The sequence below is a fragment of the Pinus tabuliformis genome, chromosome 9 (assembly GCF_031772625.1).
Source record: "Pinus tabuliformis cultivar Carrire ecotype Pingquan chromosome 9, CPIR1, whole genome shotgun sequence".
Lineage (NCBI taxonomy): Eukaryota > Viridiplantae > Streptophyta > Pinopsida > Pinales > Pinaceae > Pinus > Pinus tabuliformis.
In genome coordinates this window covers 1,607,133,877-1,607,158,867 of record NC_142307.1, presented here as the reverse complement: position 1 = coordinate 1,607,158,867, position 24,991 = coordinate 1,607,133,877, and the positions used below count along the sequence as shown (strand labels likewise).

General features: G+C 36.9%; 1 protein-coding gene and 1 non-coding gene across 5 annotated transcripts; one reads left to right on the top strand and one right to left on the bottom strand.

The window, feature by feature from the left end:
* Positions 1-259: 259 nt before the first annotated feature.
* On the top strand, positions 260-14,704 carry LOC149154924 (putative beta-D-xylosidase 6). 4 transcript variants are annotated; one of them, XM_089441381.1, is made up of 7 exons: positions 2,167-2,303; positions 5,015-6,180; positions 11,662-11,828; positions 12,025-12,122; positions 12,385-12,735; positions 13,089-13,505; positions 13,936-14,704. In XM_089441381.1, exons 2-7 carry the CDS (start codon positions 5,041-5,043, stop codon positions 14,553-14,555), a joined length of 2,793 nt encoding a protein of 930 aa, XP_089297507.1. In that variant the 5' UTR covers positions 2,167-2,303; positions 5,015-5,040; the 3' UTR covers positions 14,556-14,704. The 4 variants fall into 4 exon arrangements, with proteins under 4 accessions (XP_089297508.1, XP_089297507.1, XP_089297509.1 ...); XM_089441380.1 differs by lacking the exon at positions 2,167-2,303 and adding an exon at positions 2,674-4,008; XM_089441382.1 differs by lacking the exon at positions 5,015-6,180 and having other exon boundaries at positions 260-2,303.
* A 5,251-nt stretch (positions 14,705-19,955) lies between these two features.
* On the bottom strand, positions 19,956-20,058 carry LOC149154923 (U6 spliceosomal RNA). The gene has a single exon (XR_016263835.1). It is a non-coding gene; the product is annotated as a U6 spliceosomal RNA (small nuclear RNA).
* Positions 20,059-24,991: the final 4,933 nt, after the last annotated feature.

Genomic DNA, 24,991 nt, shown 5'->3' with positions numbered 1-24,991 from the left:
AAAGGAGAGAGGAGAAAACCAATGAAGCTCGAACCACAGCGCTGAAAATTTGCAAGCACAAATCAAAACCATTAAATCAAGGAGGCGAAGAAGAGTAAATTGTGAGGAAAATGTGGCGGGGTTGAGAATCCACCAATATTTCCACGTTGAATGTGATTGGGCTGTGATTTGAGTATGCAAATACTAAAGAACATCATGTGACGGGTAAAATGCAAATGTATGATCCATGGATATATGGTTTGAACCTGTCATTTAAGAGTATTAATTAGTCCATAGCGTGTAAACCAGAATATAAACTTGCCTTACATAAGTGGGAGATATTAATTAGTTGCCTGATCCAAACCAGTACAGGTTTTTGTTTTTCCGTAACACGAAAAATCCTGGGACACTGAGATTTCTACCATCAATTCTGCAATTTATATCGCTAAAACTTAAGATTCCAAAAATTCTTACAAGAGCCGGTAATAGTCCTATTGCAGGGCAGAGGAAATCTGCAGAAACCCCTATAGCTTCTTAGCCAGCAGCGTTCCAGAACCCCTTCCCGACGCAAAGGGTGGTCGATGGAAAAAACCAAAAACGTCTAACAGTAACCAAGAGCAGCAACGAGTGAAAAATGGGGAGAGGGGAGGGCTAATGACACTGATAAACAAAGGGACGGATTGAACTCAAATACACAAGGTCGGGAAAAGTAGGTATCAGTAGCAGACATACACAAAATTTCCTACTTTGCACCCATGAGTTATCTATTTCTTTGTTCAAATTAGTACTCTTTTTCAGGCTTTTGTAATGGCGTTGAAGAGTGAATTTGTAGAAGAGTTCATTTGTAGTGGACTTAATAAAGCCGAAACGGGGAGCAACATCGAGTAGATGAATGGAGTAGAGCAAATTCCCAAATGCATCCTCCAGAGGGAGGGCCGAATGAAAGTTGCGAATGACTGAGCGTCATGGCTACAAGTGAATGAATGCAAGGGCATCATGGTCGGGTAAGGACATGATTTTATAGATAGGTCGTGATAGGCCTCGGCTTGTGCATGAGGTCATGTATCGCGCGATGCAATGGGGAGCGCTGCAACTCTATCCTATCCACTAGTCCGAAGGTGATTGCTTGAGATTAGCCATGGTGAGCAGAAATACATTGGACCCTATTTCTTCCCCAAAAATATATGGAGGTACTTTTGACCCAATTCAACCAGCTAAACATTTTCGTTTAGTACCAGAGTCGCGTATGCACGTTCTTCAATTATTTTACAGTGGTTATCTCTGTTGGTCCTCGTAAATGTTTTGACATTGATAAATAAATATGTATCATATATGTCGAAAATTGTGAACCTGTATACAAGGATAAATATAAAATGAGGAGCCAGCGGCAGTGGCGAGGAAACGCATCTTACGAAGTGCGTGCCCTGCCCTCGGCATTAGGGTTAAAATGATCCCATCTTCATGATTCAGGACACTCCACAGCTCTTCGGAAAACAGCAACTACCTATTGGTGAGTCATGAGGGTTTTAGGAAATTATGCCAAATCCAATCCTGTAATTAGAAAAATCTCTCAGAGCTTTAATCGATGTCCATTTCCATTTGCCATATCAATAATCTTTGGGCTTGTCATAGTCATAGTTGTGCACACAAGCATAAGCTTGCCGTCGATTGCATTAACGGAGGAAGAAACAGCTCCGAAGCCCAACAATCTGAAGTTCGCATGCGATACTTTCAGTAGATCCCATGCATTCTGCAACACTTCCCTGCCAATCAAAATCCGCGTCCAAGACATAATAAAACGCCTGACGTTGCGCGAGAAAGTGGGCCAGCTATCCTCTACAGCCGAAGCAATAGAGAGATTGGGAATACCTAGTTACGAATGGTGGTCGGAGTCCCTGCACGGCATTGGAACCGATGGGCCAGGGGTTCGCTTCAACGGTACCATAAAGGCAGCTACAAACTTTCCGCAAGTCATTCTAACCGCGGCTTCTTTCAATGAAACATTGTGGACTCTCATTGCCAAGGCTGTGGGTATTGAAGCTCGAGCGATGTACAATTCTGGTCAGGCAGGCCTTACATTTTGGGCTCCTAATGTAAATATATTCAGAGATCCTCGATGGGGACGTGGGCAGGAGACTCCTGGTGAAGATCCTTTCACTGCTGCTAGATATGCTGTTGCATATGTACGAGGATTTCAGGGGGAAGATATTGTGGCCCATACGCAGGAGCCTAGTAGGTTAATGCTTTCCGCCTGTTGCAAGCACTTTACTGCTTATGATCTGGACAAATGGGAAGGTTATGATAGCTCTACTTTCAATGCTGTGGTAAGTAACAATACTTATTCGAGCTTTCTCTATTTGAATTTTCTTCAACTACATTCTCTTATTCTTCTTGCTTTGAAAACCTAATATCCTTCTATTTCAGAGTCTTTACCTAGTTTAAAAACAATTACCTTAATACAGTGATGCGTGGTGTCGTGGCTGAGTTAGTTGGGTGAAACTCACGAGGTCAGGGTCAAATCACATTGAGTATTGAGTATATTATATCGCTATGGTGTGCGAGCTACGAGAATTGATCTTAGAGTCTTCCTTAAATTAAATTAGGTCTGGCAGTTACCGATTCACCCTGTGCCTAAAAAACAATTACAAGTACATCCATAAACGGCCTGACCTATTTATAGTTGGTCCAACTGGTTAAGTACATCCATAAATGGCCTGACCTATTTATAGGTGGTCCAACTGGTACTGGTTCAATTGGTATTGACGTTATTGATATAGGTTGTAAAGAGGACGAACGGGTCTGGAGAGGTCAAGGTCATTGAACGTAACTTTTATGGTTTATATGCCTTTATAAAATTTAGCATGAACAAATTTGAGTAAACCGTTAATGCATAAGCTAAGTTTGATTAGTTCCTCGACCAAAATCAGTACAGGAATCATTTACTGCGGAAGTTGCAATTCTCTGTTTTTAAAGATTTTCTTTCTAGTGGATTTAGAGCTTATTCCATTCAGTCTCAAAGTGGCCGCACTGGAAGCATTATTGTAACAAACGTAGCATTGCAAGGTCATCCGGAGCAAATAGTTGCAAAGCTTTAAAGAATTTTTTGAGTTTCGTGGCTTTGTACCAAAAATTTCCATGGAACAACATTTCGGCAAATTCGATTACAAATACTCTGTTCTTCGCTCATTTCAGGGCTTTTTCATGGTTAAACATCTTTATTTAAGGTGGAGTAATAAATGTTTTGATTGTCGTTGATGCCAATTTTACATTTTCGTAACAAACGTAGCAATGCAAGGTTTTCTGGAGCAATAATTACAGAGCTTTAAACAATTTTTGAATTCTGTTGTTTTGCTCTAAAAAATTGGACCATGGAACAACACCTCTGGCAATTGGATTACAAGTGCTCTGTTCTTCACTCATTTCAGGGTTTTTCATGGCTAAACATCTTTATCTGAAGTGGAGTGAAAGATATTTTGAGCATTGAAGCTTTTCATTGGCCCAAATTTTGTTCGGATATAGCTTTGGACATCATTACCCCAATTTTCATATAAGTAGAGTTGTAATATTTTGAACATTAGAGCCTTTTTATTGGATCACTGATAGATTGTGATAATTTGAGCACTGAATTTCCTAGGCATGCACATCTCTTGTAATTCTCTGTGTCAAAAGAGTGGTTGGCAGCAGGCGTTTTTGGGGAGAATTGACCCGTTTCCGTTAAAAGTGAATACGTTTTACGATTTTCTGAAACGGATCCGCCCCAAAAGAAAACGTATTCCAATTTGCTGAAACGGATCCGCCTAAAAGGAAAACGTATCACGATTGCTGGTCCCCGGAAACGGATTTCGATTTTGGTTTTCATATTAATATTTATACCGAGCCGGTAACCTAATCTATTACCTTTAAGGTTTGCCTTTTGTGACTTCTCGTTCTCATTTTCGCTGGAGGACTCAGGAGCCGCCGACTGTGAGTGCCATTTTCACTGGAGGAGCCGACTGTGAAGCACTGTGGCCGTCGCACTCGCTGACTGTGGTAAGCTCCGAATGCACCAACTGAAAATGTCTAATACTATATCAATGTGGCCGCCGGGAACAAACCCTAAATGGGCATGTATGGCAATTGATTTTGCACAAGCTTGGACTGAGTTGATTTTGTATCTTTTGTTAGGAGATTATTTGGTTCCGTCCCTCCCTTTGTATGGATATCAATGTACTCAACCAGAAAAAATAATCCAGAAAAATTATCATTATTTCCTTCGAAGTTCACAGCAGTGTATGTTTAATGTTAAATCATAGGCGCATGGAATATCGATATTAAGGACAGAACCCTCAAGTTGATGAGTTTAACATTGTTAATGTAGGGAACTCAAAAAGTGAAAATGTCTATTACTATTTTGGTGACTAGATGCACTCTAAACGTATTCTTTCAGTAAATCATCCGTATCTGAGTGATCCTCACAAAAATCTGGAAGAAAAACGCTGTGCATTACAGTTACCATTACCAACCATTGATCTGAGAAACCTATGCGTACTAATAATCTCAGTATACGAAGTTTGGAAATTTAACATTCTTATTCGTCATATGAAAAAGGGATGAATCATACTAGTGACTAACTTGACTGTGACTTTAATTTGTTGGAATGAAGTACCAAATCCCATTCATATACTGTGGCATTAAACTCACATAAAATCTATTCCTAGGTTATACTGTGGCATTAAACTCACATAAAATCTATTCCTAGGTGAGCAGCTTTAGAATTTTTTCAATGCATTTTCAAAAAAAAATGAGGGGGTTGGGGCACTCATAAGTTCCCCATTTTGTGAAACTTGTCCCACAACTCACGAAACAACTTAGGGTGCATTTCATAGAGTTTTTACAAAAGTGAGCCTTAGAGATTTACAGAAAGCAGCTTTAGAGACATAGTGAATAAGTCACATAGATTACATGTCCAATCACTGGTTTTAATAATGATTGTTTTTTCAAGGCTGGTAAGATGTAATTTGTTTTGAAATACATATTTGTAAATTTTATTTTGCAGTGTCATTTACATCATCATCATCATTTATGGCATCTTCAAGTTCAGTCATTCGAGAGATAGAGGAAGTGGAACATGAAATTGAATCTGCCCCTAAAGTTGATCCAAAGTCACCACTTTGGAAATATGTTACTACTATTGGAAAGATCCAAGGAGGGGGATCATTGGCATGGGTTTGCAGTGAGTGTAAAAAGGAGTATAAGGGATCATATACATGGGTTAAAGCACATTTACTTGGGTTAAAAGGCAATGGGGTTCGAATATGCAGTGGCCCACCTAAAGAGAATGGGACAGATGGAAATGGTTTAAGCAAGGCAAAACTTGCAAAATATAAAAAAGAACAAGACGAGGCAGATGCTAAAGCAAATGAGGCAAATCCTGCCTCTCAATTAAAACAACCAACAAGGTTGGGAGCATCTTCATCAAAGCCTCCACTTCATTCTCATGGAATTGTTGGTTCAAAGCGGTCTAATTTGGGACTGCTTGAAAGGAGTTTTAATAATGATGCTCGAGAGACGGCAAATGCAGCTATAGGTCAATGCATTTATGCAAATGGCCTTCCCTTTAACCTTGTGCGATCTCCTTACTGGGCAAAGATGATAAAAGCAGTGAATGAAGCCCCAAAAGGGTTCAAGAGCCCTGGATATGAGAAGGTCTGCACCACAATGTTGAGTGCTGAAAAGTTAGATTTGGAGGCTAAATTAAGCCCCATTCATAATTCATGGTGCATTTCAGGGGTGTCCATCATTTCTGATGGATGGAAAGATCAAAGGAATAGGTCTTTGATCAATGTGATTGCTCAAAGCCCAAAGGGGGCAATGTTTTTGAAGGCAGTGGATTGTGAGGGGCAGATGAAAGATTCTCAATTCATTGCTGACATCTTGATTGAAGCAATTGAATTGGTGGGGCCAGAAAATGTTGTCCAGGTAATAACTGACAATGCAACGGTGTGTAGAGCAGCAGGCCTAATTATTGAAGGCAAATATCAGCACATCTTTTGGACCCCTTGTGTTGTACATTCATTGAACCTCATGTTGAGCAAGATGGGGAAGCAAATTGAGTGGATTCGAGTTATTTTTGAAGAGGCAAAAGAAATTCAAGCCTTTATCACAAACCACCACATGTCCCAAGGCATCTACAAGGAATTTGCGAAGTTGGAGCTCCTTGAGGTACCTAAATTTTAAAGTTTATTTCATAAATTCTAATTTCTATGTCTCTAAATTCAAATATGTAAATTGGATTTTCAAATGTCATGATTCGTGAATCATAATAGTTTTTCAATAATATTATGATTTTTAATTTATTGAAACATTGGCAATTTGGCACTTGCAGGTTGCTGAGACTTGTTTTGCTTATCACATCATAGTCTTAACAAGGCTTATGCAGGTGAAAGATGCATTAGAATCAATGGTATGCAGTTCTCTTTGGAATCAATGGAGGCAATCCCAATATGATAGAGCACAAGTAGTGAAACTGTTGGTTGTTGATGATGAATGGTGGGATAGGGTGGAGTACCTTTTGACATTTACTAAGCCAATTGTGGATTTGCTCCGTATGTTTGAGACAGATATGCCTAATTTGGGAGAGGTGTATGAGAGCATTGATTCCATGATAGAGAAGATAAGGGTGGTTATAAATGCCAAAGAGAATGACCCAGATGAATGCTTTTACAGAGAAGTAAAAGATGTGTTGACCAAAAGGTGGCACAAGATGATGACCCCATTGCACCTTTTGGCCTATGCAATGAATCCAAAATATTATACTGCAGAGTTGCTAAGTGATCCAGAAAAAACCGCACCAAACAAAGACCCGAAAGTCTCACAAGGATTTCAAAAGGCTTTTAGAAAGCTTTGGGTAGATCCTGAAATTGGGCTTCAGATTCGTGTAGAGTTTGCTCATTTTGTGGGATCACAGGGTTGGGGTTTTGATTTTGGTTGTATGCAGGACAAGAGGACAATGAATCCAATTGATTGGTGGAACTACTATGGTGAGGAACTTCCACATATCCAAAAATTGGCCATCAGGATCTTGTCACAGGTTGCTAGTTCCTCTTCAGCAGAAAGGAACTGGAGTACATATGGTTTCATCCATTCAGTGAAGCGAAACCGATTGGACTCTAAGAAGGCTGAGGAACTAGTGTATGTTCATTCAAACCTTCGCCTTCTGTCTCACAAGAGAGACGAATACAAATTTGGAGCCACCAAATTATGGGATGTTGAACCAGAGTTCCCTGACTTGGATATGACGTTGAATGCCAGGGCTCATATGACTTTGTTTGATGCAAAGTCACCAATAGGTGGATCTCCAAGTGGACATGAAAGCAATGCTCCCATTTCTGGAGATGATGTGAAATTTCTTAGTGACGGGAATGAAAACATATTTGATGATATGTAAATGTAATTTATGATGGTGTTTTAACTTTTAACTTTTAAACTTTTGAACAACTAAATGAATTATGAATATGATAGTAGATTGACAGTGATAGTTCATTTTGTACTTTGTACTATGTAGTGTGCATTATTAATTTTGGTGATGATGTTGTAAATTTTCATGGTGATGATTGAAATTTGAAACTTAAACTTGATGATATATTGAATAATGAATATTATAATAATCATTAATGATGATGACAATGTTTACGCTGAATTAATAATGATGATAGATGATAATTCATGATGTATTTTTAAATATAAAATCTAGATTTAAAAAATGAATGATAATATGAAATACTTATTTTGTTATATATATATTTCCTGCTGTATCATATCCAGAATTTTTGAAAATTTATTGTTTACCGTATCCGTTTCAATGTAACTTCGATTATATATTAGTAGAAAAGGCAGTTCGATGGCCTAGCTATGGCACCATACATTGTTCACTGTTATATGATTATTGTTTTAATCAGGTTTATCCCCATGCAATAAATGATCATGTTTGTTGAGAAATTGAAATAAAAAAACTAAAAAGTCTGAAAGGTCAAGTTCCCAGACGACTATATAATTGCCAAATTTCTCGTTCATAATTACATGCAAAAGAAAACAAAACAGAAAACAGTTTCACGAGGGTTAATAGAGATCCACTTACCTTTATTTGATGAGATTGTATTCACGGATATATGAGAAACCTATCAGATACATTGTCCCTCCCAAAAGACATGTATTTGGGTAGATTCAGTACAATTGGAATATCTCAGATTGAGTTCAGAATAACTGGACGCATAAATACTTAAGGGGCTTAGTCCATGTAACTTTTCCCTCCCAAAATTTCAGGACGCTGAATTGAACACTGAAAATCTTAACGGCGAAGTCCTGAACATTGGCAAGTTACCTTCATCGTTAGGATTTTGTGTTAATCTTTACTGCGAAGTCCTGAACATTGGCAAGTTACCTTCATCGTTAGGATTTTGTGTTAATCTTTACTGATATTTGTTTTCTTAACTATCCACCGGAAGCACCAGATCTTCATCGTTAGGATTTTGTGTTAATCTTTACTGATATTTGTTTTCCTAACTATCCGCCGGAAGGCACCAAATCTTCAAGTTTATGGACAGTAACCTGTGTCATAAACCTATTTCTTAATTGGAATAATCTGGTGACGACCATCTTTAAAACTTAAAAAGAATTCTAAGCGGTCTTCCTGTCCTTTCTTTGGATGACAAAGAGGGTTAATAGCTGTAATGGTCGAAAGGTAGACTTTGCACACTTATTGTGTTCAATTCTTTCATGAGACATTTCGTCCTTACTATAAGGGTAGATGCTCCAGGAGTGGTAACCAGTTGGGTTTGTTTCCAGATATCTCTAACCTTGTTAAATAATTAGTTATTGACATATTAGTTTGTACACTGTTGGATATACTTTTGAAATATAATGATATACTTTCCTCTCTTTGGCAATACCACCACTTTGATCTGACGAAACAATCTAATTAGCTCCATACTGTCTTAACTAAAGTAATTGGCTCCATACCGACTTCACTAGGCACCCTAAATCAACTTAGCTTGTTTCATATATATACAACATCACGGGTACATGGGCAATTGCCACTGGACTTGGAAATTGTACTTCATCGTTTGATGTCCAGCGCCTTGGCAATTATCTGCATGGTGTAATGCCTCTGTAGCTTGGTTGACCCGCGATTCTAAAAATTTTGGTGGCTACGTCCACGGAAAAATGGAAATTGTATTTCATTGTTTGATGTCCAGCGCCCAGGTAATTTTCTGCATGGTGTAATGCCTCTGTAGCTTGGTTGACTGGTGATTCTAACAATTTTGGTGGCCCCAAAGGGAATCTAGCCCCATGGCCCACTAGCTAACCCTAACACTAACACTGATTTTGACCAACTGAGCTAACCCTTAAAGCTACCAGTAATTCTAAAAATGTTAAGACTGGTTCCAACAGAAATTGGTCACCGAAACCATCTAGAGCAGCCTGCTTTTGCATTAACCATCTATGTGACAGAATACCTGATTAGGTTGCAATACATTATACCTGCTTAGATTGCAAGCCTGCAAAATTTCGCATTCCTTGAGATTAGCCAAAAAGTAATAGATATGACAAGGCATCGTCTGAATTGCAAATCAGCCCCTCACCTCTAGGCAGGAGGAATGCCGACATTGTTGGACCCTGGGGTCAACCTTTTCGAAGGGGCCTTTCCATATGAGGTCGGGCGTTCTCCTTCCTTGGAAAGAGATTATCAACCATAATCATCTGAATGGACAATACGAAACAGTCTCTCTGTAAACACCGGATTTTTTTTAATCTGGGCATGAAAAGGAAGGTCTTGGAAGGATACATATCTCCCAATCTTGGTGTATTGAGAAACATCACAATATTAGATATGTCGTACAATCAGGCCCAAGAGCCATACCAGATGGGTTCGGTAAACTCTTAGAGCTCAATGTGTGGCATTTATCCTCAAACTAATTTACAAGGAATATACTATATAAACTCAATAACTGTTCCAAGATATTCAAGTTGGATCTAATCATAAATTACACTGCCTCTTTTCACTGTGACAAAGTTGCCAGACTCGAATCTTCAGAGAAACAACAATACACCTGAAAAGTATGGACTCTATTTCTGGTTTTCGAGAGGTAATACAATTGCATGGTAGTGAGAAGAAGCCTGAAAGACCATTTCTAGGAATATTTGAAGTAGCTTAAATTGCTCTCTGTCAAAATAATAAATATTAAAAATAAGTTAATAAGCATTTGAGATATAAGCATGCAACTTAACGTGTGTAGTATGAAGTCAAATGCTTGATTTGTCAAATAATTAACTTCGATGTGTAATTTCTTCAGAGTTGGATGACATACCATCTTTAATTTATATAAATGTGTCATACAATCAGCTTTGTAAGAAACTTCTAGGTTCTTGGAATAATTTATTTATTTATTTATTTTTTTCCACTAGAGGAATTTGCAACTGAGCCAATATTGTACTTTATTCACACAAGTCAATTTGAATCACCACAGTTATAACTTTTAGGTGTATACATAAGTTTTTCCTGCCGATCTGAGTTACACCAAACCTCCCCACACATAATATTTCATTTATACTATCATGCCAGTTAAGCTGCCATTTCTATTATAAGAATATTGTATTACGATGAAGAAAAACAAAAGTCTCTCAAACTAAAATGCAAGACCTGGAAAAATAGGTCCCAATAGTCTTTGTTCCCTGATAAAATGAAAAAACGGATTCCCGCCAATCCTGTGAATGTTGTAATCTTGAACCTAATAGTCTACTATTATAACTATTATAATCTTTGGGCACCAATTTGGAAAGCCTCTGGTCACTCTACAAATCACAAAACTTAGCAGATTTGGAAAGCCTCTGGCCACTCTCCAAATCACAAAACTTAGCAGTCATACCAATTAACTTTCAGGCTCTAGTCCTCCTAGCTTCTTCCATTGTTGTAGCTTTGTTACCGTTACGATCCCCTGCAATCAATTCAATGGGAAATTTCCCCAAGAAATTGGAGAACTGAGCACGCTTAATTTCCATATCAACCTTCAATGTGAATGGACAGACATGAATTTTATGTCGTGCTAACTAAATAATTTCACTTTAAAGCAATCCCCTGCAATTATTCACTGGGCAATTTCCCCAAGAAATTGGTACATTATGTCTCGTATCAACTTTCAATGTGAATAGTGAGACATGAATTCTAATGTTGCTTAAAAGACCCGACTTTTAAATGATGGAAAAATAGCCGTGGATGAAATCAAGCAAGCCCAACATTATTGCGGTTACCGGTAATGGTGGGGCAAATTTGATCGGGTTATTTGTTCTCCCATGTTTTAAGTTTTATTCGTTTCTATATATTTCCAGGGTTAATACCTCTGTATGAATCCGTCTCTGGTCTTCTTTTGTGGTAAAGATCCTCAGGTCATTTTGTTTTTGTATGACAAAATCGTAGATGTCACTCATTCTTCTCTCAATTGCTTGGCTAAAGTTGTTATATTTATGTTAGTACGGAAAAGGGAAAATATTTTGATATTAAAATATCCAGTATTATGTTTGTTTAGGTGCAAATATTTTGTTTTTTAGTGAGCCTCGTTTAAACTTTACAGTTTGGCTAATTCATACAGAGATAATTGAGATGTGGGCTTTGAAGGCAACTCTTTGAGCACAAGCCTGTATTTGCAGGTTAGTCAACAGGACTTAAAAGATACGTTCCAACCACCATTCAAGAGCTGTGTGGAAGAAGGGCATGCAAGTTGTATGATGTGCTCTTACAATCAGGTGAATGGAGTCCCTGCGTGTGCACATTATGATCTTTATAAAACAGCAAGATCTGACTGGCGATTTACAGGGTGAGTTTTTCTCACGTGACACCATCATATTTTGATCCTTGTACATAAATTCAGCTAGCATATTGTTTTAAAGTTTAAACTACATGCACTGGGATAGCCATAAGATGGGCAATACAAGACATTATGGAAATAGTTTTTATATGATAACATGCACTTATCTTCTCATGGCCACTAAAGAAATATAAAAACCATTCAGGTACATTCCTTCTGACTGTGACGCTGTCGAAATCATTCATGAGAAACAAAGCTATGGGAAAACTCCTGAAGATGCAGTCGCTGCTGTTCTCAAAGCTGGTTGGCACAACAATGAATTGACTCCAAAATTAGAGCCACATTTTCTTTGTGCAATATTATAAGATTCCTTAACGTTGAATTAATGTATTACTCATCTTGGTTTTGCAGGATATTGCCTGCTGTGTACATTTAAAAAACAATAGATAAAAGTATTTTTTAGCTTTCAAGATAACTGTAACGCTTGTTTCATGAAATGAGTTAAGCACTATTGAAAGTTCATGAATAAATACAAAATACCCATATTCGATATGTCTGTTCACAGGCATGGATATTAACTGTGGAACATATTTGCTTCGGCACACAATATCAGCAATCAAGAAAGGGAAGGTCGAGGAATCATCTATTGACAGAGCACTTTTCAATTTACTCTCAGTGCGTATGCGTCTTGGCCTTTTTGATGGTGATCCCAAGCTTCAAAAGTATGGTAATCTGGGGCCCCGGCATGTATGTTCCGACGAACACCGCCACCTTGCATTAGAAGCTGCAAGAGAAGGGATAGTACTTTTGAAGAATAGTGGGAATATTTTACCGCTATCAAAATCACAGATTGCCTCTCTAGCAGTCATAGGACCTAATGCAAATGCTCCTGCTACCTTAATTGGAGATTATCCAGGTTTGCCTACAGAAGAATTTCATGATTTACTGTCTTGGGGATCACTGCACCCCTCAATATTTAAAATTAGAATATAATAAAATATTCTTATTTTAACGTTGTTTCTGTTTTATAACTGATATTAACCTCTTCAACATTTGTTTGACCAGGTAAGATTTTTTTTAAGGCTGATTGTGTTTTGTAATTGATATTCACTTCTTCCACATTGATATGACCTCAGCAAGAATTGGATACTTCAGCACTTGTTGAAAAGCTTTTCTACAGCTCCCATTAAAATTTCCCAAACTAATCGAAAAAATAGTCCCTTTGAGGCCAATATTGTTTGCTTATTTATTTCTGATGCATATATGCAGGCGTTCCTTGCAAAATCACAACTCCCCTTTTAGGCCTTCAGAGTTACATCCAGACAATTTTATATGCCCCGGGATGTGAATATGTCAATTGTTCTTCCAAAGAGGGTTTTGGTGAAGCTGCAAGGATTGCAGCTAAAGCTGATGCTGTGGTTTTGGTGGTTGGGTTGGACTTATCACAGGAAACAGAAGGTCAGGATCGGGTAAGCCTCAATCTTCCTGGAGAACAACAAAATTTGGTATCTGAAGTTACACGCGCTTCAAAAGGACCAGTGGTGCTTGTTCTTATGAGTGGAGGGCCAGTTGATGTCTCATTTGCCAAAACAGATCCTAGCATTTCCAGTATTTTGTGGGTTGGGTACCCCGGGGAAGCTGGTGGCCAGGCACTGGCACAAGTCATTTTTGGAGATTACAATCCAGGTTATCAATGTGCCCCAAAAAAGTTCTATATTAATATATATTTCCACATTAATGCTTCAGCGTTTAATTCAGCAATGGATCATGGTAGATAGGACTTCAGTTTTCCCTGCTGCATGCAGTCTTCTCTTGAAATAAGATATTATGAATCCACCGGTTCAAAGGACTATAAACAGTTTTAGCGGAGTGAAATAGTAGGAACGAGAAACTACAATAGTATAGTCTCATTTTCTGGTGTCTAGATGCATTATATTTATCATCCAGTATGAGAGAAATTAGATTTATCATAAAAATATTGTTAAGATACAACCCACTTTACCTTGAATTGCATTGCTGGGCTGACACAGTATTCTGTTTGTGTGCAATATCAGTTAGAAAATTATTTCTTCTTGTTAAATAGCTGACATTGAAACTAAAAACTGGATGCATGCAGGTGGCCGATTACCTATGACATGGTATCCTCAAGCTTTTACAAAAGTCCCCATGAACGTCATGAATATGCGTCCAAATCTTTCCACAGGATACCCAGGCCGAACGTACAGATTCTATACAGGGAGAACTGTATTTCAGTTCGGATATGGACTCAGTTATTCAAATTACTCTTATACTTTTGCATCAACGTCTATTTATAGGATTATTCTTCCAGTTTCTAACAATCAAGTCGTGTCACGAAACACAGAAATGGCTTCAAACCACATCTATGTTGATGACGATACAGTATCATGTGAAAAAGGGAAATTTAACATACAGATCTCCGTTCATAATCATGGTCGCATCGATGGAAGTCACGCTGTCTTAATGTTTGCCAAATCCCCTGCAACTCACCGAGGAGCACCACAGAGGCAGCTGATAGGCTTTAAACGCGTTCATGTGGAATCTGGAAGGTCTATTGAAGTTCAATTTCTTGTCAACCCATGTGACCATCTGAGCACTGTAACAGAAGACGCGAGAAGGATCTTATCTCCAGGAGTTCACACCTTCATGACTGGAGATACTCAGCACTTGGTTACTCTAGCAATAGAGAATAATACCTATGTCAATGGGAATGGATAGTAGCTTGCTCAATCGATCCATAACAGTTCTTATTTTGGAATAAATGAATGATTAAGTGGACCATAACTCAATGACCTAAAATCTTGACAGAGGACGATGAAGAAATGTAAATGTTTGTAATTATTTTTATAATATATGCTTCCAGAATAGCCCAACATTGGTACGTTGCAGTGACTGGAAATGGACCTCTATACCCAAAAACAACAACGTATTTTGGATTTCTGTAACTAGTGTTTCTCGAAGGAGTTGGTTAGGAAGCAGCTGCCCCTGTTAGAGCAGAAACCAACTTGCATATAAAACATAAATTAAGTAATTAAAAAAAGGCACGATTGCATTCACGTAAAACAAAAAAGGGCTGAAACATCTTTACGAAAGAAAAGTATGCGAGGGGCATCCAGTGTGGCCCATCTTCCATGACAATGAATTTATTTTCTTTTTATACAGACTTTTACCTAATTGACAAACACAGGGGATACGTTGCCCTGGGAGACCCTGTGTTATTTCAATTTCATAAGAAAATTTTCCAAATATAATGATATTTCCATTTCATAAATAAAATTTCTATTATGATTTTTTATATTTTTAATGATATTGTAATTTTTTATTCTTTTAATTATATTATTTTAATAATTAATTTTTTTATTCTTTTAATTATATTATTTTAATAATTAACTTTTTATATTATTTTAGAATTAATTTTATTTATAATTTTTTTTTTAATACTATAAAAAAATATCAAATTTTATTTTTCATATAAATAATTTTAAACAACCTATCCATTATATTTTCCATTCAAATTATAAATAATATCAAATTTTCTTTTCCATATAAACAACTTTGAACAACCAATCCATTATATTTTCCATTCAAATTATAAATAATATCAAATTTTCTTTTCCATATAAACAACTTTGAACAACCAATCCATTATATTTTCCATTAAAATTATAAAATGCAATATAAATTAGATATATACCCTCACATATATGAATTTCAAATTATAATATGCATACATGTATATATCAATGAATTTATAGGAAAAAATTACATTATAAATCATACATATACATGTATGTATTGATTTAAATAAAATAGAAAATGAGATACACTCTTCTAATCAAAATCTCTTTTTTATCATTAATATTAAGTTAAAAAAAAAAAAAAAAAAAACTTGTATATATAATAAATTAAGAAATACAAATAATATTTTATAAATTTTTTTATTTTATAATAATTTATTTTTATATAATAATGTGTATGGATAAAATAATTATTTCATTATGTTATAAGAAATAACTGTATAAATTTATTATAAAAACTTTTCACATTCTAATATATTTAGTAATAATTTTAATATTTTAAAATTTTTCATTTATAATCATCTTTATTCATCAACAATATATTATTTCTTATTATTCATTTACAAATAAAATTAATAAAAAATTATAATATGGAAAAATAATGTTATTATTATTTTAAAAAATTAAAAAGAGAAGAAAAAAAGAAAAATAATAGTTACTGAGATATATATAGCAATTTAATTTCAATATGATAGAAAAAAATAATTATAGCTACTCAGATATATAAGACATTAGTTTTCTTTGACTTGGTATAGTTTGTCCTAATCAAGTATTTTGCACAAAATTTTAATGTTTTATATTAATAATTTTTTTAGACTTTAAAAGCTTTGTATTAATTAAGAGAATTAGATTACATAGATAGCATCACGCATACAAAGGGAGCACCAAGACCTAGTCCTCAACCCCTATCGCCTATACGCACCACTAATTACATAGATAAACAAAACCATTGCATCTTGGCCTTTCAAGGCTTGGACCCCCTCCCAACAAAAATGCAACCTAGGCAAAAACCACACTAGAGAATCTGGAGTAGACCCCACCAAACTAGGTCCTTGGTCAACAACGAGAGCCAACCCAAGAGTTGTGGAAGAAGGCCCTCGAGGGCATCATTGAAACCATCATCCCACTGTGAAGGAGACACCACCACTAGCCTACAAAACAAAAGAGAGTCATCACAAAACACCTCTGTCATATAAACATTGGCGATACGAGCCCTAAACAAGATAAAATTCACTAGAGTCCGAAGAATGATACGAACCCAATGCAAAAAACACATGGTCGTGACTCTGATATGTTGTTGTAATCCATAGATTGAGAGGCCCATTCACGAGCCTACCAGAGCCAAAAAATAGGAGCTTCAAGAGAGCCATAGATTTTCAACCACCACCCTAATTCATTATTCATTGTTTGAAGATGACATAGCTGCCAGAGCTCTTGCACTTGAGCTAGGGGGCTCCCTGTTGTCCTTGTCATCAGATTCACAAGGAACATGGCTCTCCACATGCATGAGTTGCACATCAATTATATCCCTGCAAAACCTCAAATTTCTCAACATTCCTTTTACATCTTCTAGAGAAGCGAAAATGTTGTACTTCTCTACATGTTTATCCCTCAGAACCAAGCCCAACAATGTCTTCATTTGCCAATGAAGCAAAACTGAGTTTAGGTACTGCTTCTTTCTACCCCTGGTGTGCTCAGGGTCTGGTGCCCAACCTACTAAGTCCTCAAGCAGTTCAAAGTCGGACATAGATTGCCTCTCCTCCCTAAGATCCCTTATCTCCTGGTGTGTTTCAGGGGGAATTGAATTGAAGTATGTTGCCACAAAGTCATGGGCAAAGATCCTTGACCCTTTCAGTCAAGGCTAGGCTCTACCACCCCCTCCCTTCCTGCTCCTTTGTTGTTGCCTTGACAACATTGTTAATTTGCGAAGAGACAACTATGTTTCCCTGTGGGGATTTCCCCTATCTCCAAAATAGCACATGAACTAACCTAAACTCCCCTCAACAAAGCCTGAGTACTAGCAAACAGTCTTGTCACAATAACACCAAACATAGGATTGAGACTTTGACGCCAATCTACTAGAGAAGGCAGAAGGCAACCCTACTTCATCCATAGCCTTAACTCCCTCAACTATTGAACAAAGGAAATACCACCCCAAGGATGCAGAACGATGAAGACCAAGCGAACAAAGACCAAAATCCAAACCCCACCCACTGCACCAGTCGTGATACACAATTAAACCTACCCAAATCAAACCTTGCCAACTTAATCAGTGAAAACCACTACCATTGATGGAAAAGTAAAATAGACCCAGACACTAAACAACCCTAGAAAATTCACTAAGTTTACCAAACTTCAACAAGCAATTGATGCACAATGACTGAGATGAACGACTCTTAAAGTCCAATTCACCAGAAAACACCGCAAGACACTAACAAAGACCAGAGGGGAGACCAAAAGAAAAGAAAGTAACTTATAGGCTAAGCGCATCAACCATGACTGAAAAGAGTCGACCTCCACCACCCAACATGACCAAGCTATGATGGTCACCACCACCACCGCATACCATAGGGCAAGAGCTCTTGAAATTTATCGATGCCTTGTAGAAAACACTGAAACCTTCCACACCAAGACTGTTAACCACATCGCCTTCACATACAAGAAACTCTAGGTAGCCAAGGTCTTCCCCTCGATGCTCTCTCTCTCCTCATGAACAAACTTAATTTCCTTCCATGCCATAACAAATAACCCCCACCAACTGTATAATTGTGTGCTCATGTATGCGAAATACCATCCATGTACCATCATCATTTAATGAGGGATTAAGAGCTCGAGGGTGGTGGGATCAAAGCCCTAGACCTTGTCCCATCCATTAAAACACCCCCATCAGGGGGTATTAATAAATTAGTTATTATTATTATTTTAATTTTGAATTTCATTTATCTATTTTGTGAGTGCTTAATTAATTGGAGGTCTTATTGCTATGGTTCTTTTTCAAAGGAAGAAGAAGATATTTCCTAAGTATCTTTATATTTCCAACTCAATTGTAGGAGTGAGCATCTTCTACTTCAATTATTCCACCAATAAAATTATATAATTTTTTTTAATATATCACAAAAATAAAAATGTATTTCCTTAGTATTTTACATTAACAAATAAATAGATATTTACTTTTTTTAGGTAAAATTTTGGATTGCCTATGTTTAGAAATTTGCATGCATAGTTGTTGAAATCTATTTTGACCTGCTATTGGGAAACCAGATTTGACACAGAACTTCAGTTGTTTCAAAATATCAAAATAAAAGAGAGTTTTTGGCTCCACAAAAAAAAAACATAAGTTTGAGCTATTTGGCCATAGAGGCTCTTCTCATTCTCATCCTAGAAACTAAGACAAGAAAACATAAAAAGAACTTAAGTAGAGAAGTAGATAAACATGTATGCCTATTTCTTTGAATTAGTTGCTTTGAAGGGGATGGACTCTTTATTGTTGTGAGAAGAGAACCCATGGTCGAGAGGTGGTCTCACTTGTCATTCAATTCCTGCAAGTGTGTGGTCCATTTCCATTCAAAGTCATTGCATTTGATTCAAAGTCAATATGATGTCTTCTTCGATCTCATTTTGATTTACAAGCACTCTTCCCAAGATAAACTTGGTGTGCCAGTAGATGTTCATTGTGTACATGTATTGATTATACCTACCCCTAGTATGCCCTACATCAAGAACCCAATCTACCACTTCAGCAAACACCTCGGCGTTGGTAAGATTTCATTGCTCATTTGAGAGCTTCCTTTCCACTTGAGTGATCTATTCTTAAAAGTCTAGTTGAGGGGTCAAGTCCCTATAACTAGTGGTTGAGCTTTCAACGCGGGTCTAAGCTTTGAAGTCTCTTGGTAATATGTTGCTTCTTTCCTTACTGTGGCTCTTTGTTAGGGCATGGATACCAACCAAAAGGAGGAGGGAGTTGTGACAACCATGAGGGGCCCAAGAGTTGCAGAGGAGGAGGCTAAGCCTCCCTGAGACTTGAAACAACTGAAGTAAAATGAAGTAGAAGAAAGTGGACCAAATTGAGAACTAGAATTAAGAACGTATATAACCAAAAAGTCTCAACATACCTAGGTTCTTCAAGCCGATCAAACTCCAGAGGAGACTCATCTAGAGTACTCCATTGTGTGTGCATTTGGTATCAGTAGAAGGAATAAATAAATATTTAACTATTTAATATATTAGTTTTATTAGTTTTTTTTTTTAATCAAGTTTATTACTTATTAATTCTCGAGTTTTTTTATTTATTAATATTTTAAAGAATTACCATCTATGTTGTAGATGTTCTTTTTATTTGTTTAACCAAATATAATTGGGATGATTACCACATATTAAAGCGAAGACAACTCACTCATCTATCAAGTGCAACATAAAAAGCAACTCATAGCATGACAGCTAAACATATCCCTTCCCTGCAATCTAGGTGGATTCAAACTAAATAATGAAGTGGTTTGGACCCTTCAATTTTTAAATATATTGTTTATCATTCTTTAAATTAAAAAAAATGGATTATTTCTTGATTTGTGCATGCCATCCTTACGCATGGACCATGCTAATCTTCTCTGTATTGTTTCAATTTTATCGGATGTCTCCAAAGAGGCTTATTGTTTATCATTCTTTACCTAATTATTCACGGCCAACTTCTCTAGAAAACTGTGAAAGATATTTAGCGTACTATGGTGTGGTTAGAACCAACTTCTCTAGCAAACTGTGAAAGATATATAGCATATTGTGGTGTGGTTAGATGAATGTATAGAATACAAGCACAACCTAGACACATTTAAATAGTAAAATTATGTCTCAAAGTTTGGTGAGATTGGAATTTCATGACTTTTAGGTGCAAAATGGGAGAACTACATATTTCAATTATGTTTAGCGGGCATTCTTTCAAAATATGAGGATCAATTGACATGGGATGGATGCATAATCAAGGGACAAATTTCAGTGAGAGAGGTATAAAACAGGTTCTCTCCAGTTTACATGTTGAAGAGCAAGTTATGGTTTCAAAAATCATGGAAATGGGATATTCCACAAAAACTTAAATATTTTTGCTGGCTGGTCATTCATAACAAAATTCTCACTTGGGAGAATCTCTTCTACAAAGGTTTCATGGGATCAGGTAAATGTATACTTTGCATGAATGACTCTGACGACGTCATTCATTTATTCATCAAATGCCCTTTCATGACCTCGATGTGGGGTGGAGTCATACAATTACTCAATATTGATGCGGTTTGGGTAAAGAACTCGATTGAGAATTGTCTCTCCCACTAGTTTGGAACATATAAGGAATTTTGTGCTTTTCCTTTTTATATTTTCTGGGGCATATGGAGATGCCAAAATTCCAAGATATTTGAACATAAAGTGGTAGATGTGAGAGAAATTGTGGTGTAGATTGTTTCATATTTTGAAGGGATTGGCCCTAGAAAGAAGCTATAAGTAAAGAGATCAATCCAGTATAGGGATGTGTGGCAAAAATTTACTAGAAGTTTTTCGATGGGGCTTTTACACCCTTGGACAATTCTCCATCTTTTACCTTTACATATAATATATATGTTTTTTCTTCTTCCTTCTAAACAAAATAGAATATTTGAATCCTTTATGCACATTTGAGTGTACAAGGAGATATGATTAGCAGGTTTTCGATTCTCACCTGCTTGTTAATGAAATTCCTAGACAATTATCTAGTTGAAGGAAGCAACACAACATGCAGTAGCAACAACAACAAAAATAACAAGAGACCAGCAATAGCACAACAACAACAACAAAATCTGCAACTAGAAAAAACAGCGGAATAATGTGAGGTGAAGAGGCTAAATAGATCACATGCCCATCTAGAAACTAAGCAGAGGGAGCAATAAATGAGAGTCATGACAAAAGACAAAGATTGAGGATCTACCAATGACAGAGACAATTTCAGAGATGCTCGTCCGAGTGAGAGTAAAGTGGGAATAAATGCACATAGTCGAGCCATTAATTAGATTATTTAATAGAACAAGCCTCGATGCCAAGATGTTTGAATAGGTTTCAAACCTCAATCAAAGGAAAATGTGACATATTGATTAAGTATATACAAGAGTTTCCAAGCTTTGAAACATTGACATGACAAGAATCCTTTTGGAAATCTTGGAAGCCGAAAATCTGATCCAACATATGAATGTGGGTCATTTCAATAAACACATACCATAAAGTGTCCAGGGCATAATACATATCAACTTTGTGCGAGCGAGAATAAAGCAAAAATAAACGCACATAGTCTATCTGACGCAGCAAATGCTTGGCGTAACCCAATGAATACCAATAGAAACCTTTTATGAAAACTTTGAAACCGAACTTCTTGACTATTCAAAAAGAGCATAGCCAATTCAATACCTTTTAAAAAATGTAACACAATAAAATGCGTTTAAAAACATTCGCAGGCATACATATGTTGCATCGACGCAATTAAAACAGGATACCAACCATTTACAGATTGCTTAAAACCGATACGAAATAATCGCAATTGGCAAAAACACACAGATTGCAATCGGCGGTCTTCACAATTATATAACATATATATTTCGCTTACCAAATCCTCCGACGCAATCGATCGGCGATTAACACAAGTCACGTTTATATATGTATATTGATCAAACAATTGTTCTGATCCGATCCGTTCGGAAGTCACCAATCGCTGTAACTTGACATGATGCCAATCGGCAGTCGTGACAATTGAATGTCGACAGTCAATAATTCATAGCTTCGATCCGATTGATCGGAGATCAGATCATCACCATAGTTTTAATAACCGCCGATACAGACTTCGGACCCGATTCACTCTGAAACTTAAATATAATGTAAGTCCATTACGATCACCCAGATTTATAATGCCTTTTAAAACAGTTTCACTATAAAAACAAACCTTTCCATTTCACTAAATTCGCACGCCGATTTGCCTCAATCACAAGAATCCTTACAATTTCAAACAAAAACATACACAGGTCATTCACTCATTCAAACAACTTCACAAAAATTATAACTCAACTCCAGGCGCATCAGACAAAGAGACACACAATTTTGCTCATAATAATTAAAAAAAATACAGTCCTTTCTCCAAATGGAGCTCTCGCTCCACACCGAAAACCACACTCTCCTCCCTTCCTTCTACGAAGAATCTCTTCGTTTTTTACAATTTCTCTATTTTTTTTCCTAATTCCTCTAACAAATAGATAATAAATCTTCTATTTTTAAAACTCTTAACAGATAAGATCTCCTATCATTTAACTCCCGTGCACATCTATTTAACATCCTTATCACTAAATCTAAATAAAGCAATTTCACTTATTACACTAATAACAAACTATTTATGAAATCGACTTCCACAGTAATACTAAAATTGACCATCAGTAAATGAAATTCACACCGTCAAGCCACAACATGTGAACAGATTTTCACATTGCTGGCTAGTTCCAATGCTCCTGCATCAGACTCCCGGGGAAGAAAAAATTTGTTCTTTAACCTTTTCAAGACTGACTCCATATTTCTGTAATTCAACTACTGTTAACCAACTGGAATCCTCCATTGGTCGCTCCTTCCACTTGACAAGATACTGGAAATATGTTTGCCCTCGAGTTTTCTTGGATATTCTTTGATCTAAGATGTCTTCCACTTCCTTCTTGGATGCTTTTGGTACCTGTTCCTCCCAGTCCACAGTTTGAACTTCATCACCTGTAGCTTCAGTTTGCAACTCTATTTCTGCCTCTCTGAATGGATACAAGTCTGCAATATTAAAAATGGGGGATATTCCGATCCCTTCCGGCAACTCAATCTCATATGCATTGGCTGAAAATTTCCTTTTGATTTTACAGGGTCCTATTTTCTTCAGTTTGAGTTTATTATAAGTCTTTGTAGGAAATCTCTCTTTCCTCAAATATGCCATGACCAAATCTCCTACTTGAAACTCCTTTTCTCTCCTTTTCAGATCTGCTCTCTGTTTGTATCTTTTTCTGCTTTCCTGCAATTTATCTTTGACTTCTTCCTGTAGCTTTTGCATTTGTTCAGCAAAATCTTCAGCACTTGCACCCTTGGCTCCCTGTTTTCCCAAATCTCTGAGCTCATACACTCCTCTCGGATGTATGCCAAAGACAATCTGGAATGGACTCATTCCCGTGCTTCGGTTTGGTGTGTCATTGTAAGCGAATTCATCTTGAGCTAATGCCAAATCCCACTGTTTGGGATTCTGATGAACCAGAGTTCTTAATATATTTCCCAAGCTTCTGTTCACAACTTCAGTTTGTCCATCTGTTTGAGGATGGTAGGCTGAACTAAAACTGAGTTAGTTCCCAGCTTCTTCCAAAGTGTCCTCCAGAAATGCCCTACAAATTTAGTATCTCGATCTGATACAATGCTCACAGGTAAACCATGCAATCTTACAATCTCAGAAAAGAATAAATTGGCTATGTGTGTGGCATCATTAGTCTTCTTACAAGCAATAAAATGGGCCATTTTTGAAAATCTGTCTACAACAACATAAATAGAATCATTTCCTCTCCAAGTTTTTGGTAAACCCAGAACAAAGTCCATACTCACTGCATCCCATGGTCGATCTGGTATGGGCAATGGCTGATATAGACCTATATTCTGACTCCTTCCTTTGGCATACTGACATACCCTGCATTTCTCAACAAACTTTTTAAGACCAGTCTGCATTTTAGGCCAATAATAAAAAGCATTCACCTGAGCGAAAGTTTTGTCTTGTCCAAAATGACCAGACAATCCTCCACAATGCTTCTCTTTAATGATGTTTTCTCTCATTGAACATTTAGGAATACATAATTTGTTGCTTTTAAATAACAGGCCTCCTTGAATAAGGTAATCCATCCATTGACTTCTGTTATGGCTCACTGGATTCTGCATTGTTGTGTAAATGTCTTTAAAATCCTCATCATCCTTGTACATTTCTATCATTTCATCATAACCTACAACACCCACTTTAAATTCTTGCAAAAGAAAACTTACCCTGCTTAATGCATCCGCCACTTTATTAGACTTACCACTTTTATGCTCTATTACAAAAGTGAAACTTTGCAGAAATTCCACCCACTTGGCGTGCTTCTGATTTAACTTTGGCTGATTATTAATAAACTGCAAAGTGTGGTTGTCTGAATATAAGATGAACTCCTTTGGCAGCAAGTAATTCCTCCACTTTTTCAATGCCTGCACAATAGCGTAAAATTCTTTGTCATAGGAAGAGTATTTTTTCTTTGCATCATTTAACTTCTCGCTGAAATATGCTATCGGCCTTTGCTCTTGGCTCAGCACCGCACCAACTGCTTCTCCACTTGCATCAGTTTCCACTTGAAAGACTTTCTCGAAATTTGGCAATGCTAGAACAGGCTTTTCTGTTATCTTCTTTTTTAGCAAATTAAAATTCCTGTCAGCTGCTTCTGTCCATTGAAATGGCTGATTGACCTCCCTGATTGTCTCAAGTATTGGTGCACAAACTTGACTAAACCCCTTTATAAATTTTCGGTAGAAACTAGCAAGTCCATGGAA